Raw genomic sequence first — 18,923 nt, 5'->3', positions numbered from 1 at the left:
CAGCCGAGAGAGCAATATATCGTGTACTCCTTCATGTCCAAAATAAATGGATTCGTCAAATCCCATGAAAAATTTACTAAGATAGTAAATAACTAAAATTCTCTTATCGATAAAAAAAGTATGGGTGGGTTTGTAAGAAGTATTAAAGCGATGACATTGCTCAATTTACAAACTGAATGGTAGAAGATAAAAAAAACAGTTTATTCCAAGCTCGTCATTGGTGGCACACCCACCACCAACTACTTTTGCACTTTTTTATAGAGTAGTCCCCCATATTTTTTGATATTATATAATAATCTAATATTTATTTATTCGAATCAAGTGAATACTATATTCAAATAAGCAAGCAAGTAATATTAGATTATTTTATCTATATCATATACTATATTTTCTTTTATCCATAGTAAAACATGGACATTTTGCTAGTCCAACCAAAATATTAAAAAGGGGAAAAGAAAAGAAAAGAAAAGATCCAGCCAAATGCTTGGAGCCGTGAAGTCAGGCAACATGGCCACACACACACAACTCGGGGCTTTTAACTATTTGACACTTTTAGATTTAGCAAATAACTATTTGCCACCCCATCTCAATGACATGTGGGTCCACATGTGTCTATGACATGTGGGTCCAGTGGCAAATGGTTAAATATCTCCCCACAACTCAGCTAGATACTTAACTATTTGCTACTTTTATATGTAGTAATTAACTATTTGTTATTTAACTCGCATGTAATAGATAGATGAGAATCCACGTGTCATAAACACTAGATATAAAAGTGACAAATAGTTAAACGTTAAATCTAAAAGTGACAAATAGTTAAACGTTAAATCTTTTTTTTAAAATTAAACAGTACAACGCAGATACTTAGAACGCACGCACCCTCACCCCTATAAACGCACGTACGTAAAAATACTACCTCCGTCCTAGAAAGACTATAATTTTACACTGTTTGTGTCCAACGTTTGATCATTCGTCTTATTTGAAAAAAATTTATAGATAGTATTTATATTGTTATTAGATGATAAAACATGAATAATACTTTATGTTTGATATTTTTTTAATTTTTTCATAAATTTTTTAAATAAGACGGACAATCAAACATTGAATACAGAAACCCACAACAATACTTATAGCCCTATTGTTTGGCTTATTCGTGAAATAAGCTAAACAACATATTTGCAAACGAAAAGTAATTTATAAATAAAACTTTTATATACATGTTCTCAACGATATAAAAGCAAAGGCTAAAAAATAAACCTTAAAATCAACTTTATATTTAAGATTAAAAATTTAATTTTTTATTCATAAGCATAATCATAAGCGAAGTAGTGAGTAGTAGTTAAATGCCACCTGGGCCATCGCCAGGCCACTCAGCTAGTGAGGACGAACCCTATCGCTCCACATTCACAGGGCGGTCGGCCGGCGATGGCGAGGAGAGATCCGAGTCGGCGGCCCGAGACTGACCCAAGCTGACGGGACCAAACGCGAAACCCCTCCTGCTCGTCTGCTGTTCGACGGAATGCCGCACCGACCCACCGTCCAAGCTCCCGCTTCCTGCGCCCGTCAAGTGTTCGAACCAATGCCTAGGCGCGGGGGGTGGGGGGGCCATACCGGGACGGGTGCGCATCCTCTGCCTTTGTGGACAAAGGCAAAGTTTGCCGTTGCCTCTATCCAGGCCATCCATCGCGGATTGACGGTTGCATGGCTTGGCCCCACTCCATTGACTAGCTAACAACCTAATTAGTAGATAAATTAACTAGAGTGTTGATGAAATCGCATAGTAAATTTGCTGATGAGACAGGAATCAACATAACTCGGTGCTAGATCATGGGACAAGCTCAGTTGCTTCTTCATTAGATGTGGGGTGTATTGTATCTCTTTGATTTATAAGTGCAAGACTAATTACCACTTAACTAATAATATCATGAGCCAATTGCACATCTAAAGACTTGTATATAAATTTATGTATTGTTAAAAACGTAAAAGGAAATCGGTGAAAAATCAAAGACCACAAATTAGGTGTATTAAGCGATTTGATCAATAGCATACAGTCCGCTAATCAATTGTGTTGTTAACTAGCCAAAGAAGTGGTGCCAAGCAATTCAGCCGTTTGATCCACGGTGGATGGCCTGGACAGAGGCAACGGCAAACTTTGCCTTTATCCACAAAGGCAGAGGATGCACACCCTACCGGGACACCGGCCGCTCCAGCTCCGTAGCTCGACGCGTTTGCGAACGCAGAAGCTGCAGGAGTTTAGGAGAGCGAGGCGAGTGCTCCGTGGAGGTCTTGATCATGTCCAGGCGCGTCGAGACGAGGCGAGACGACCGGCGTTTCTTGCAGATGGTCTCAACATATGTCGCAGTGTGGAAGCCGTGTGCCCCTCTTGTCCAGCTGACCTGGATGTCAACGCAGTCTCGCTTATGAGTAATGAAGTTACCCTGCATCGCCTCCCAGGTACTTAATTTACTGACTTAAACTTTGCTTACCTGTGTGTTCCTGTTCCAAAAACCAATTATTGCAGCAGCTAAAAAATGTCATCTTTGTGCAGAAAATAGAACCAGTTATTGCCAGCAGCTAACAGTGGCATCCTTGTGCAGAAAATACAATCCATCTGGGTGTCATATTAAAAGTCGGATTGGTATGCGTACCGCATGTATAAATATTCCGTTCCTTTAGGAGTTTAGGTGTTCTGATGTTCAAAGTGACCCTTTTCAATACCCATGTTCAAAGATTCGGTTAGGTGCATCTTTTATTAGTAACATATTGGCTGTTTCAGTTGCACTCGATTTCTAGTGAGCACGAGCTGATAGTGTTATACTGTTATTATATGCGTGGTTATTGCAAGATGGCCCCTCCATTTGCTGTGCTGCTGTCCTTTTGGACATTGACTACTTCACCAGGTCTTTCTCTTCCTCCTCGGTGTTTGTCCTATACTTATATTTTTGTCCTATATTTATATCACACTGTCAGCTAGTAGGCTTGAGTGGCTGAGCTTTTGAATCTTGCAAGTCCACTCACTTGTTTGAGTAGCCATCCATCAGTCTAGTTCTAACCCCAAACATGCAACCTCGTATAGAGAAAAGACCATATAGCCGATAAGGGCAGCCTCTCCACCTGAATTTTGGAGCATTTCAATCCCTTTCCATGCCAGGTATGAGCATCTTCTCTTCCTGGTAATTCTTTCATGATGGACCTACTGTGTCGTGTATGGCTTCCAGTTAATGTTATCAGTTACTCTGCAGGATTTGCTTATATATTTTCGCGACAATAAAAGTCAAATCCAGGGATTGAATTGGTATCTTCTTCCTAGCATCGTTTGCCGCTGTTTTTGTTCTGCAACCAGAAAATCCAGAAACATCAGTGAATAATCTTTCAATCTTCCAGATTTCTTACTTGTTGCTGCTGTGAATGAGAGGATAAAGAACAGCTGAGACCTGCAACCCATGTCCAGTAGCATCCAGATGGCAAATGGCACGAGCCAAGACGATAACATTGAGGGTAATTTTAAGCTATTGTGGAGTTTACGGAAGTATTTGATACTGCTTGGAACCATAGCAGTCGGTGTGACATACAATGCTGGATTAACACCACCAGGGGGATTTTGGACACTAAATAAGGACAAGCACCAGGCTGGTAATCCTGTTCTTCCTGTTGGTTACTTTCAACGGTATGAGGTATTCTTTTACTGCAATGCAACGGCCTTTGCTGCATCTCTTGTCTTAATCAGCTTGCTTCTAAGTAAGAGTGCAACCAAGCATGTGTTGTGGCTCCGGTCAATGCAATTTACCATGATACTGGACCTATTCAGCCTGATGGGGGCTTATGCTGCAGGAAGCTACAGGGCACTTAAAGTCATCCATTTATACCTGGATTCTAGTTTTTGCTGTTTTCTTGTATGTTGGGGTACATGTCCTAGTATTCATGAGGGTTATTCCAGATAAGTTGAAAGAGATGATACAGAAAACATTATGGTGTCTCCACGACAGGCAAAGTGACAGACATCAAGACAAAGATGTTGAGGATGCTCGCAAGTTCATCTTGATTCTTGTAACATTTACTGCTACTGTCACATACCAAGCAGGTTTGAGTCCACCAGGTGGCATTTGGGCTGAAAATGAGTATGATCCGCTTAGTAAGCTGCCTCCAGCCTTTCCTCCTTACAAGCACCAGCCAGCTACTTCTGTTCTTCGCAGTAACTATCTTGACCGTTATAAATTATTTGTTAGTTGCAATTCAACTTCTTTTGTGGCTTCTTTGGTCACAGTCATATTGCTTCTGAGCACAGAATTGATCAAACATGGGATAAGGTCCAAAGCAGTCATTGTATGTGTTGTAGCTGATCTATCGTGCCTAGTTGGTGCCTATGCTGCAGGATGTTGTAGGGATGTAGCAACATCATTCTACGTAATGTTTATTATCATGATAGTTTTAATCTGCTTTGCACTGTTGGTTGGGATCTTTGCATACAAACCTTTTGCAATCTGGCTACAGAATTTCAAAAAAGTGAGTCTGCGGTGTGTGAGTGCAACGGGTTGGATGCTCTCATCGAGCTCCTGGAGCAAGGGATTCAGTAATGGAGATCATAACCATGACACTGAGATTGTTGGCACCAATGATGATACTGAACCTGTTGCTAATGGCCATATTCACAGCAACCAAGCAGCACCAATTCAAAATGTTAATGGCAATCAAATTGAGGAGCACTTGAATAAGACCCGCAAAAATCTGCTGCTTCTTGCCATTCTTGCAGTATCCCTAACATATCAATCAGGTCTGAATCCACCAGGTGGCTTCTGGTCAGGAAATGAATTCCGTCATGCAGACGGTGATCACATCCTTGAAGAATACCATCATTCAGCTGGTGATCGCATTCTTGAGGACACATACCATTCCCGCTTTATTGCATTCTTTTATCTCAACGCAGTGGCCTTTGTGGCATCTGTTGTTATGATCATTTTGCTCTTGAACAAGGTGATGATCATGAAGGTTACAAAACAGTGTACATTGCAGATAGTCATGATTGTGAATCTCCTTTCCCTGACTGGAGCATTTGTTATGGGGAGCTGCAGGGAAGCAAATAAGTCCATTTATATATCAGTGTTACTCTGTCTGGTACTTGCCTACGTTCTTGTTCATGTTCTAATAGCAATACATGTTCTATGTGGAATGGCATCGCCGGCATCATCTGTGTCACCCCAGAACCGAACAGAGGATACTAAGGAGTTGGGGAGGAGGCGTAATCTACTATTGACACTTTCAGTTCTAGCTGCGACTGTCACATACCAAGCTGGCATGAATCCTCCAGGAGGTGTATGGTCTGATGACAAGGATGTCAGTGGCAAGCCAGGCAATCCGATCCTCCAGGACACCCACCCAAAACGCTATGATGTGTTCTATTACTCAAATTCACTATCCTTTGTGTCTTCTGTAGTTACCACAATACTACTTGTGAACAAGGAATCCTGTGAGCATGGGATAAAATCGCATGCATTGCGAGTGTGTTTGGTGGTGGGCTTGGTTGGCCTCTTAGTCGCCTATGCTGCTGGAAGTTGCAGGAAAGCAATACAGTCTATTTATCTGATCATCATTGCTGTTGCAGTTTTGATCTCCGTTGTGATTCAAGTCTTTCTACTCTCTTCAACAAATAGTAATACACTGCAGACGTTTTTGTCAATACGGGATGTCAATCAAGACAGTTCTTCTGGGCCGCAAGAAAGTACAGATCCTCAAGAGAAAAAAGAGAGGAAAAGGAAAAAGTATCTGATGCTGCTTGCAGTTTTAGCAGCTTCCATAGCATACCAAGCTGGTCTGAATCCACCTGGTGGCTTTTGGCCGGATTACGGTGGCCACAAGGCTGGCGATCCAATTCTTCATGATGTGAATCATAGGCGCTACAAAACATTCTTCTGCTTCAACGCATTCTCCTTCATGTCATCAATTGTTGTGATCATGCTTCTGCTGAGTAGAACTATCAGAGAGAAGGATGTACATATTGATGTATTGTACTTGATCATGATACTTGATTTACTGGGTCTCATGACAGCTTTTGCTGCAGGAAGCTGCAGAAGATTCAGGACATCAGTCTATGTCTATGGGCTAGTAATCTGTGTTGTGGTATACCTTTTGCTTGTGACCGTTTTATCAAGTGGAATTGCAAAATATCTGAGATCGAGGAAGGTTCAAATTCCTTCTCAGGACCATCCTGAAAGTGCTTCAAGAGCAGACACACCCAATGCCTGAACATCAAGTTTGAAGGTTTTTGTGTTCACAGAACAACAATGAGTTGAAAATCACCTTTTGTTTTTTCTTCAGATAGTGGGCATTTTCAGTTCTTAGCATTTGTTCTTTCATGTTCAGTTTAACTTGAAATCTTTTTCTCTTTCAGCTTATGGGGGAAGCCTTCGCCCCAACTCAACAGCTTTTTGTTGTTGTAAACAAAATCTTTGTACTGTTCTTTTTTCCCCAATCTTAATGGAATTTGGTCTCCGGTTCCTTCGGCCGACCCGGCAAAAAAGTATCAGCGGATGCTATTTGACATATTTGATCAGGGTTGAAAATTTTAGAATGAAGCCTGAAGCTGCACATCACCACATGTATGGCTTGCTTAAATCTCTTGCATTTCTTCTCAATTGAGCTACAAGTATCTGGTACTCTGTGTTCGATCTTGCAGAAAGTTGTATAATTCTGCCGTAGAAGTTTGGTATGGTTATCAGACTGATCTTTCAGCAAGTATCTGTAATGTAAGAAGTGTTTATTATGACTTTCTGCTATCCGTCCTTTGTTTTACTACAGCTAAACTGCTTAAAATGTTGGTAGTCTCAGGTTTTGCGATTATTATAACTCTGAAAGTTAGCTCCTTCTTTTTATTCTGCTTTCTCTTGAATTTTTCTGTTATGATGAAGTACCAACCACACATGGGTGAGATATTAATGTTATGGAATTAGTTATTTGATTGGCTTACATATGCGTGCTTTATGGATATTTTGGTGCTTGTGACTATATAATACATCAGTATCACCAAGACAGCAATTTTGATTTATCCCTGTTGCTTTGTGCAAAAAATATTGCCTATATAAACATTTGGTAAACGATAACCTACTAGTGTATTGTGTGTTTTGCAGAATTAATATATCGAGTCTTGTGTGGCGATTTTTATGTATTGTGTGCTTTCCAGTTGAAAGCTCTTTTAGTTTGTTAATCCTTTCGGATAGCATCATTTCGAACACAGCAGTTTTATTGGATTTTTATCAGAATTAGTTTAATTACTTAAATGGGAAACTGAGAATGTTGTTGGGTTGAAACAGCTTTTTACCGTTCAGATCTTATGTTTTTCTTTAAGCAATGTAGGGCTAGTTTTTCAGGTACAACTGAATATAATCGATAAATTTCTTTCAAAAAAATAAATTATTAAATGTATTTTTTAACCTTGTGCAGTTGGAGCCCGGGGAATCACCAAGTGCCATGTGACTTCTCTCTCTCTCTCTCGCTTCATCTCTTGTTGTTGTGTTGTGTTCTTCCCCCTCTCCTCTTGGAAGAGTGGGGGTTTAAATGCAGTAGGCTGGCTGGCTGGCTTGGCAGGCAGTGACTCGGTTTCTCTCTCCTCTCTCTCTCTCTCTCTCTCTCTCTCTCTCTCTCTCGTGGCTGTTTTGCACGATGGATGGAGGAGGCGAGAGGATTTTCACAGCAGATTTCACGAGAGAAACGCAAGCAGCAGGCAGAGCGAGCTGGGCGGCTGGGCCGTTTTATGAAGTGTCGTGTCCCGCAGTAGTAGCAACCAGCGGGCAGCAGGCGCCTGGCTGGCTGGCCGGTCCAAGATGCCAGTGATAGGGGTGGGCATTCGGTCACACTGAAAAATTCAGTCTCGGTTTTCGGTCTTTCGGTCATTTTGGTTTTTGAAAACTTAGAACCGAATTTCATCCTAAAAAAACTCAGGACCGGTAAATTCGGTCTCGGTCTTGGTCTGACCGAAATTTTTTAGAGTAAGTTTAGAATGAAAATTTTTTATAACACTTCCCCTCTTTTGAGATATTTTTTCATAGATATATATCACAAAAATACAACCAAATGCACTGGATTCAAATCAGAGCCACAACCAAATATAACCAAATCGTCGAGGTCACAAAAATACTTGCGCGGGAGACGGCGTCGAGGCAGAGGCGGGCTGGCTGAAGGCAGCGCCGAGGTGGAGGTGGCGGCCGCGGCGCGGTGGAGGACAGAGGCGGCGTTGGCGTGGTGGAGGGCAGAGGCGGCGTCGACGCGGAGGGAGAGGCGGCACCGGCGCGGTGGGGAGGCGGAGGCCGAGAGAGAGAGGATGGGGATGCGGCGCGATGAGAGTGCGGGCGTGCAGCAGTGGTAGCTGACTGATAGGGTTGTATCACTTCTAGGGTTAGTACTAATGGGCTTATTAGGCTTCCTAGACCTACTGAGCTAAAATTTCGGTCAATTCGGTTAACCGAGCCCAATAACCGAAATGACCGAAATAAATTCAGTCTTTCGATGGCTAGGACCGCACAGTTAACCGAATTTCTTGGTCTCGGTCTCGGTCTCAATCTTTTCGGTTCGTTCTAAATCTGCCCACCCCTAGCCCGTGGCTAGCAGTGTGCGTGGCTTTTCATAAACGGTCATAAAACCCGTGTGACCAACGCCACCACCAGTAGTACTCCACTTTACTGCACGCCATGCCCGTGTGATGTTTTGCTGCAATGCTCGCTTGCTGCTACTGCGACTAGGGGTGCGCAAAAAAAGATCGAACCAAAAGATTGAGATCGAGACCAAGAAATTCGGTGCTAGACAGTGAAAGACTGAATTTTGTTTGGTCAATTCGGTTAGTTTTCTCGGTTAACCGAATAGACTGAAAAGACCAAATTAATAAAAAATATCTAAATGCAACATACAATCCACCAAGTTCAATAGGATTAAACTCTAATTTTCACATCCTTACTTCTTCTAGACATGCAACCTAATAGGAGTTTTTAATTATACGTGCTTACAAATTTTTTTGTAATTTTTGTGTTGAAAGTTTCCATTATTTTTTTTCATATATGAAAATGTTGTTGAATTTCGGTCAGAACCGAGACCGAATTTGTCAGTCCTAACATATTTGCGTTGAAATTCGGTCTTCACTTTCAAAGACTAAAATAACCGAAAGACAAGACCGAAATTTTTAATCAGATCTAATGTCCACTCCTAAGAGCAGGTACAATAGCAGGCTATAAGCCAGCTGCAAACATATTTTAAGAAGATAAATCAGGAGAGAGAAGAGCAGTGGCTATAGATTTATAGCCAGCTATAGCACGGACCCTAAGACGCAGTGTGTCTATGACAGGTAGGACTAGATATTAATAGTGTAGTACGTAGCTATTGTATAAATGAGCTATTAGATTGGCTATAGATGAATTGAAGCTAGTAGTTGGCTGTACTATTGAACTTGCTCTAGCTACGCGAGCACCACCCTTCCCTACCAAACGACACACGCACAGAGCAATAGAACAGCACAGGGGAGGAGAGGTGCCAGGGTTCTGCGCCTCTGCTGGTTGCTTCTTCTTGGGCGTGGCGTTGGGGTTGGGTGGGGCCCATGAGCCGAGCCAACCGCTGGACAATGCCTACGATGATCGGATGAGAGAGGTTGCTCTCATCTCAATGATCATAAAAAGGCACGCGACATTGCGAACTGCTAATCTTAATTTACAGAAGATCGCAGTTAAAGATCTACTACGGCTCAAACTTGACATGTATAGGAGTAGTACAGTATATACTACTTCTTCCGTTTCACTTCACAGTGTAAAACTTTCTAACATTAATCATATTCATATAGATATTATTAATGAATCTAGACACATAAATATATCTAGATTTATTAATATCTATATAAATATGAGTAATGGTAAAAAGTTTTACATTGTGAAACGGAGGGGTAATTAGTACTGCTTTTGAGGTTGATCGATTCGTAGTTGTACTAGTATACTACTATCTGATAGAGGAAAAATGGCTGGGTGGTGACTGGATGGAGGGCTGTGTCCAGGGACGCAAGGGGGGTTGCTGTTTTGGGCCCGTTGAGCGAGAGAGAAGAATGCCATGTGCCATGGAGTGAGATTCTAATCGCTCGGATAGACGTACATTTATTTATTACAAGTCAACTAAATGGTTTTATAAAAATTAAACAAATTAATAGCATAGATTAATATGTAATGAGTAAAATTCACAAAACTACAAGTATATTGACCAAACTATCGCAAAAGTATAGATTTAAGATGTATCATAAAAATACAGATTTAACATCAAATTTATTAGAAAGCTACAAATTTGAGGTGAAGTATCTCGAAACTACAGATTTTGTAACAAAGTTATCGCAAAACTATAGGTATAGCGTCAATTTAATCACAAAATTTGAACATTTATACCTCAACTATAATATTAGTGTTAAGGATTTAAACCACAAGATCTATAGTTTTGTGATAACTTTATTACGAAATATTTAGCTTTTTGATACTTAGCCTTAAACCCGTAGTTTTGTGTTTATTGTTAAATCAGTAGTTTTATGAAATTTACTCATGTAATATGTAACTCCACAAATATAAAAGTTCAAATTTCAACTTCTATAAAATCATAACAAAAATAGAAAATGAATAGAGTGATTATAGTTTAATCTGTTATGTTTGTTATTTGTATAAGTCAAATTTAAACTTGGGTATTTATGAACAAATATATTACTACATATTAATACAATATATATATATATATATATATAAAATATAATAATTATAATAATTTAGGGTGTGTTTGGATATTGTGGTCATCCATATTTATATGGATATTGTGGTGTTGTTTTTTTGTTTGGCTAGGTAGATATGGTCATCCAGTTTCTTATTTGGTTAGATGAACGAAAATAACATATTAGTTAATAATAAAATATATTATTTTTTATTAATACATCCATAATCTATTCTAGTTAACAATAAAATATACTCCCTCTGTTTCAGGTTATAAGGTGTTTTGATTTTGGTCAAAGTCAAACTGCTTCAAGTTTAACCAAATTTATAGTAAAAAGTAGTAATATTTTGACCCAAGATAAATTTATTATAAAAAATATATTTAATTATTAATTAATAAAAATAATTTGGTAATGCAAATATTGCTATATTTGTTCATAAACTTAGTCAAACTTAAAGCTGTTTGACTTATAACCTGAAACGGAGGGAGTACTAATTGTATCTAATCAATGCTAGTTTTGATAAGTTAATTACATATCAATAACAAAATGTATTGATTATTAATAATCTATTACAAGATTAGCAAAGATGAATATTCTCATCTACTCCTTATTATAAGACTTCCTAGCATCGCCCACATTCATGTCCTTCCGTTTTATATTATAAGACTTCCTAGCATCGCCCATATTTATATATATGTTAATGAATTTAGACATACAAGACTTTCTTGCATCGCACACATCAATCAATTATATTATTAAAACAGCTTTGAAAGGAGGCACCACGTTTGCTGTGAGGGCTAGAAATTTCCACATTAATTGGAGAAAAAGAAAAGAAGAGTCCAAATAGAAATACAATTTAAACTAGCTGAAATTCGGAATTAAAAATAATCACTATTGAAAGAGTCCTTATAAGGACTCAATACGATATTAATTAATAATTGGAACAAAAAATAAAATAAATCCAAAATTAGAAAAAAAGGAAAAGAAGAATTCGAGTAGAAATACGATTTAAAAATAACTAAAATTCGGAATTAAAATTAAGCAAAATTGAAATAAGAGTCCATATAAAAACCTAATACGAGATTAATTAAAATTCGGAATAAAAAATAAAAAACGAATTTAGAAAATAAAAAAGAAAAGAAGAGTTCAAGTACGAATACAATTTAAAATTAACAGAAATTCGAAATTAAATATAAGCAATATTAAAAGAAGAGTCCATATAAAAACCTAATACGACATTAATTAAAATTCAAAATAAAAATAAAATAAAATCTAAAATTGGACAAATTGAAAAGAGAGTGTAAGTAGGAATATAATTTTGAAACGACTGAAATAGAAAATAAAAAATAAAAATATTAAAACAACAAAATACGATATTAGTTAAAATTTGAAATAAAAAATAAAATATTCTAAAATTAGAAAAAGATAAATAAGATTTCAACTAGGAATACAATTTATAAATAACTAAAATTGTTAATAAAAAAATAAAGACTATAAAAGAAAATGCCATCTAAAACACATGACGAGATTAATCAAGGAATACAATTTATAAATAACTAAAATTGTTAATAAAAAATAAAGACTATTAAAAAAATGTCATCTAAAACACATGACGAGATTAATCAAGTAATAGGCATATAAAGAAGTAGAGTGGTGGCGATTGATGTGATATCTAAAAACTATTAATAAAACACCAAATAGAATCATAATGACGATTAAAAGGAAAGATGGTGGATAGGTCGTGAAGCAACTAGTTAAGGCGGTTGGCGGGACTTCTAGAAAGTAAAAAAAATAAACCCCAATGATGATCATATTTGATTTTTAAAATCTCAATGACAATAAAAAGGAGAGGCACTGGGCAGGTCGTATAGGAGTACAACGGTAGAGCCGCCAATGGTTGGTGGGAATTCTAGAAAGTAAAAAATGAATTCGAACGATAGTTATGTTCGATTTTTAGAATCCCAATGACAATAAAGAGTAGGCAACGGACGAGTCGTAGAGGAGTATAGTGACAGCGTTTGACGGAATTTCTAAAAATTATTAAAACTAAAATCCAACGAGACAATAAACTCTAAAAACTATAAGGTCCAACTTTAAAAACTTTGGGCTTCTAAAAAGTACATAAAATAAAATCCAATGATAATCATGTTTGATTTTAAAATCTCAATGACAATAAAGAAGGGAGGCAGCGGGCGAGCCGTAGAGGAGTACAGTGACAAAGCCGCTAACGTTTTGGCAGAACTTCTCGAAAGTAAAATGAACCCAAACGATAATTATGTTAGATTTTGAAAATACCAATGACAATAAAGAGTATAGGCAGTGGACATGCCATAGAGGAGTATAATAGCAGCGTTTGACGGGACTTCTAGAAATTATAAAAACAAAACCCAATGGATCAATAAACTCTAAAAACTATAAGATTCAATTTTTAAAGGTTATAAGGAGAATGAATAGAAACAATGGTAGATCGAGCAAGCAAATAAAAAAGATACGACAGAAGTAAGAGGTAGCAACTGGTGTGACCTTTAAAAACTATAAAATTAGAAACACGGGGACGATAAGGTTTCGTCTTTCAAAGTCTTGAGACAACGAGATAACTATTTAATAAATTTTAAATAAAATCATATTATAAATATATAATTTTATATGGGTGTTAGCCGCGTAATTGCGCGGGCCACCAGCTAGTTCATATATATATATATACACACATATGTTAATGAATTTAGACATACATATATGTTTAGATTTACTAATATATATATGAATACAGGTAATGCTAGAAAGTCTAATAATATGAAGCCTAGGGAGTAGCTAATTTGGCTGGATACTCTCGTCCAATATCTTCGTGAAATATTCGCTCAACCAATCATCCTATTCACCTTTATCTATCACCCAAAATCTGAATCGTCATATTTTATTCATTCAGGAATATCCCTCCACGCTTTCCTTCCGCTAGTGGCGTCTTAAAAAAAAAAATGGCTAGTGGGGAACTGGGGAGGCGGGAAGCCACGCCTAGGTGACGGCGACGAGCCGACGACGCCGGCGAGGACAACTCCGGCGGGAGATATGACACCGCCACACGGTCGGAGCGTCGTCGGTGGTATTGCAACTCGTTTGCCTTGTACCTGCAGTCGTGGTCTTCGACGAAATGCTGGCCTGAGCTGAGCTGCCGGCAGTAAGGCCGCGCGAGGACGCGAGGTGTTCGACGCATTGCCTGAGCCGGCTGCGGCCCTGTCTCCGGGGTCTGCACTCTACAGCCGTGGGTTGCTTGTGCCCGGGAGGCGTTTCTTGGAGCGCGCACGCTTGGCTGGAAATTGCAGGGGGGTACAGACTGAACTTTACTTGAGCATGGCGATGTTTGATGTTTCTCGTGCGAAGGTATGTTGTTCCACTGCACGCCTCTCATACTTCAGTTCAGTGTTGGGATAGGTTGATAATACGTTGCTACTTACTGTTGCCAATTTGACATAGCAGAGTACACCTTCCAATTCATCTATGGTGACCCTGGATTATCTATTTAGGAGTTGTGTAAAAAAAGGAGAGGAAAAGTATATCTTCAGGAATCCTAGCAACCAATTATTTTTGTGCTAATCACTGGTATTTAGTTTGGGACATGATACGATCAACATGGCATTAGTTTATTTGTACCATGTTTCCTTTTACTAATGCTGGTTTTAGTGGGCTTGTATATACTAGCACGGGTCTAACTCCAAGGTGACCCTGTGATGCTTTTATTAGTGTCAATACCAGCCAGGCTGGTCTGGATTCTCATCCTTGATCGGTTCCTACTTATTAGTCATTTACAAGTTCATATGCTTCACTCAATTTCTTTATAGTAACTTGGCAAGCTGCTAGAATACAAAACATTGCTATTGCCGTGGGGTCAAGCAAGCAATCCCATGCGCCAACCCTCTTGTGCCTCTCGTTGTTTGGTCATTGACTTCACCAGGTCTTCTCTCTTTGTCTCCTTTGTATCGTTCACAATATCTCTGTTTCTTGCTGTTCTTCACCACCATTGAGCTACCATCGAATCCTGAAACCAATTTCACTTTTCTGAGGAGCCGTCGTGCATCAGATAGAATGCAATGACGGAGGGCGTCTCTAACATGCAACCTCACCGGGGGAGTGAGAGCATAGCTGCGGCGGATGGCGGACACCCTCAGAGTGAGATTGTTGAGAGCAATAGCCTCCCTACTCCAGAACCGCGCGATGATGTTCAGATGGCAGATGAAACAGCCGACATCGAAAGCCAGCAAGATAGCAAGATGGTCGAAATTAAAGACCAAGATTCTGGCAACAGCTCCAGCAGGTTAGCATCATTCAATAGCCATGAAGCCAGGATCAGGATTGATTTTGAGTTCTTGTGGAGGTTGCGAAAGTATTTGCTACTTCTTGCTGTGCTAGCTGTTAGTGTCACATACAATGCTGGACTGAGTCCACCAGGGGGATTTTGGGCGGACGACAGCCCTGTCCACCATGCTGGTGATCCTCTCCTTCCATCTAAATTCTTCCAGCGATATGAAGCATTCTTTTACTGCAATGCAACAGCCTTTGCTGCATCTCTGGTCTTAATCATCTTGCTTCTAAGTAGGGGTGTGGCCAATCAGCATTTATGGCTTCGCGCGATGCAGGTTACCATGATATTGGACCTCTTTAGCCTTATGGCGGCCTATGCTGCAGGGAGCTGCAGAGCTCTAAAGTCTTCTGCTTATATATTGGTGCTAGTTTTATCTGTTTTCCTCTATGTTGGAATTCACATTCTAGTATTCATAAGGGTGGTTCCAAAAGGGTTAAAAGAGGGTGTACAAACATTTATGCATAAAACTGTACAGAAGCTGCAAAGAATGCTGAAGCGAGTGCTAACCATTTGTCATCCCCCCAAGAAGCAAAGGAGCAACCAAAATGAGAAGGAAGAAATCGAGGAAGCTCGTAAGTTCATATTGATGCTCTCAACTTTTGCTGCTACTATCACATACCAAGCTGGAATGAGTCCACCTGGTGGCTTTTGGGCTGAAAACAATCATGGCTACCGTCCAGCTACTTTTGTTCTTCGCAGGCACAACCTTCGCCGCTTCAATATTTTCACCTGTTCCAATGCAACTTCTTTTGTGGCATCTTTGGTCACAATCATATTACTTCTGAGCACAGAATTGAGCCGGCATGGGATAAGGACTCAAGCATTGTTTGTGTGTGTCATAGCCGAACTGTTTGGTCTGATTTTTGCTTATGCTGCAGGAAGCTGCAGGGATGTTGCAACATCACTGTCTGTGATCTTCATAATTGTTGTGGTTTTAATATGTGCCTTGATCCTTGTTATGTTCTTTCAATCCAGAACTGTAACAATTTGGATCGATAATGCATTGAGACCTAGATTTGACCATTTTCTAGAAATGCTTTCATGGCCACGGGAAAACCGGTTATCAGATGGAAATCGAGAAGGACCCTTGTCAAGTTCTCGGCAGGATACAGATCATGGAAATTTGGGTGACCAATCAACTGAAGATGTAAAATCTGCACCAATCAATGATTTGGAAAGCATAAAAGATAGCATACCCAATATGGCAAATCAACTTCATGATCAGAAAGATAATTTGGCCATTGCAACAGTACACTCTTCATCAGCAGATGTACCAAGTACAAAAGGTCCTCTGCCAGAGCAGGTCTTGTCCGAACCAATTTCAGCACTTGGTGATCGGACAGTATCAGCTGATGTGCCTGACACTGAACATAATATAGCCAAGCGCCAGAGGGATCGTGAAGAACAAACTCAAGAACTGAGCGGTCATCATGATAGTTCAGAGGCTGATGGAGAAGTCAGAAAGTCGGAGGATGGCATCGTGAGCAATAATGATGGCACAAGGGATAAAGGTAGAATCAGTGGTGACAGCGAGAAAAACCCAGATGATGTTCGTCTTAAGAAGTCACGCACATACCTATTGCTTCTTGCAATTCTTGCAGTGTCCTTGACATATCAGGCGGGTATAAATCCACCAGGTGGCTTTTGGACATCAAATACCCCTAATCACTCACCTGGTGATCCCATCCTTGAGGATAATTACCATAAGAGATACCTTGCATTCTTTTATTTCAACGCGATTGCCTTTCTAGCTTCTCTTGTCATGCTCATTATGCTCCTGAACAGGAAGATGAGCAACAAGGTTATAAAACGCCGTGCACTACAAACGGCGATGATAACTGACTTACTTGCTCTATTGGGGGCTTTTGTTGTTGGGAGCTGCAGGGAGAAAACAAAGTCCATTTACATATCAGTGGTGATATTTTTTGTAGTAGTTGCATATACTTTTCTTCATGTTTTGGCTTCGAAGTATGCAGTTCCTGAACAGTGGAAACAATTGTTTAAGCGGCGACAGGATGTACTACAAGAACATCATGTAGATAATGATGCAAAGGATGCTCATGAGAAGGACTTGGAGCGGAGGCGTAATTTGCTATTCATTCTTGCTATTCTAACAGCAACTGTCACATATCAAGCTGGCCTGAACCCTCCAGGTGGCATTTGGCCTGATGGGAGTGGCAAACCTGGCAATCCAGTTCTTCAAGATAGCCATCCAAAGCGTTATGATGTTTTCTACTATTCAAATGCTCTCTCATTTGTGTCATCTGTGGCTGTTATCATACTACTTGTCAATAGGGAATCGTGCGAGCATGGAATCAAGTCCTACGCACTGCGTATCTGCTTGATAGCGGGTTTGCTTGGTCTCCCGATTGCTTATTCTGCAGGAAGCTTCAGGAAAGTAAAATCAATAGGTTATCTCATTATCATAACTGCTGCAGTTCTCATCTGTCTTTTAATTCAAGTTCTTGTACTGTCATCAACAAATGATGCACTAGAACCGCCAGCCAGGTCAGGGAGATGGTTGCAGAAGTTTTTTGGGCTTGCTGATTCTCAAAAGTCACTAGCAAGTCCAGGTCAGTCAAAAAATGAAAGTGACAAGTCAGATCCCCTTATCAATGAAAAGAAAGAAAAGAGGCATAAGTACTTGATGCTGCTTGCAATTCTTGCTGCATCCATTGCTTACCAAGCTGGTCTGAACCCACCCGGGGGTTTCTGGTCAGAGGACAGTCGTGATGGCTACAAGGCTGGCAACCCGCTCCTTAAGGACATACACTCCAGACGCTACATGGTGTTCTATGTTTCTAATTCCATCTCTTTCATGGCATCTATTGCTGTAATCATGCTTCTGCTGAGTAAATCTGTGAGAAAGAATAAGGTTCCACTCCAAGCATTGTTCTTGATCATGATACTAGACCTGTTGGCTCTGATGACAGCTTATGCAGCTGGAAGCTGCAGAAAGGTCAGAACATCAATATTTGTCTTCTTGGTAGTATGCGGGGTGGTGCTGTACCTTATGATTGTAATTATTTTATTGAGTGGTATCGCAAAATGGCTGAAAGAAAGGAAAGGTAGGTGGCCTCTGTGCTGGAGAATAACAAGTAGTAACAAAATAACAAGGAGCTGAGCAGATTGTTGGAACAATGTTTTCAAATTCCTTGATCATTTGGTTCAAGAAATCAAAAGGACAGTAATAGGTGGAGGTAGACTGTGTCTTGTATCACATATAAGTTCTCTTAAGTCATTTTGAATAGTTCAGTGTGCTTGTCATTTCGTTTTAGTTGTTTCCCAAGTTTGGCTAGGGGGCAGTAGTCGCACATGTTCTCAATTGTCTGCCCCATTCTTTTACTTCTTAATGCTATGATGTGCGAACGTCTTGCAGGTTGTTGAAAGAAAAAATCTCCTTTTTGCCACTGTTGTGACGTCTTTGTATTTTAGATGAAAATCGTGTCTTTGGTTTTTGTTCAGGACTTCAGGATATGATGTTCTTTGTTGCTGAACAAAATATTCAACATTTTTCATTTAGGGAGATAAGATTCCAGACGCAGCAGCCTTTTTTATTCTTCTCCTTGGTTGAATATGATTAGAATTTTGATCATGTTTAGTTGTATGTAACTGATTGGTTTCATGAGGAGATGAATAATGCTTGAAACATGCGAATTTTCTTTTCGTTCGTTATAATACAGGTGGCTGTTCACATGAAAATGAATTGGACAGTTTTGCATGAATAGGTTTGGGGAAACATCTCGTTGGTTTTATCTCAGGATTGGGTTAAGTCGTATTTTGGTCCTTGAAATCTTCTTGAAGTCCACTTTTCACCCTTAACTAAAAACAGCATTTGTTGTTGACCCTCAACGG

At 39.6% G+C, this 18,923-nt stretch overlaps 1 protein-coding gene and 1 pseudogene across 1 annotated transcript; both read left to right on the top strand.

Moving 5' to 3' along the window:
* The first annotated feature begins 3,279 nt into the window (after positions 1-3,279).
* Positions 3,280-6,455, top strand: LOC127777636 (uncharacterized; annotated as a pseudogene).
* Positions 6,456-13,679: 7,224 nt separating this feature from the next.
* LOC127777960 (uncharacterized) lies at positions 13,680-18,345 on the top strand. Its single transcript, XM_052304581.1, has one exon. The coding sequence runs from the start codon at positions 14,797-14,799 to the stop codon at positions 18,190-18,192; it is 3,396 nt and encodes a 1,131-aa protein (XP_052160541.1). The 5' UTR covers positions 13,680-14,796; the 3' UTR covers positions 18,193-18,345.
* The last annotated feature ends 578 nt before the right edge of the window (positions 18,346-18,923 follow it).

Source organism: Oryza glaberrima, chromosome 6 (assembly GCF_000147395.1).
Source record: "Oryza glaberrima chromosome 6, OglaRS2, whole genome shotgun sequence".
Classification (NCBI taxonomy): domain Eukaryota; kingdom Viridiplantae; phylum Streptophyta; class Magnoliopsida; order Poales; family Poaceae; genus Oryza; species Oryza glaberrima.
The sequence above is the reverse complement of the archived record's forward strand: the minus strand, read 5'-3'. Positions and strand labels throughout refer to the sequence as shown.

Coding starts and splice junctions, on each gene's coding strand:
- LOC127777960 (XM_052304581.1), top strand. CDS start 14,797: ATGACGGAGGGCGTCTCTAACATGCAACCTCACCGGGGGAGTGAGAGC.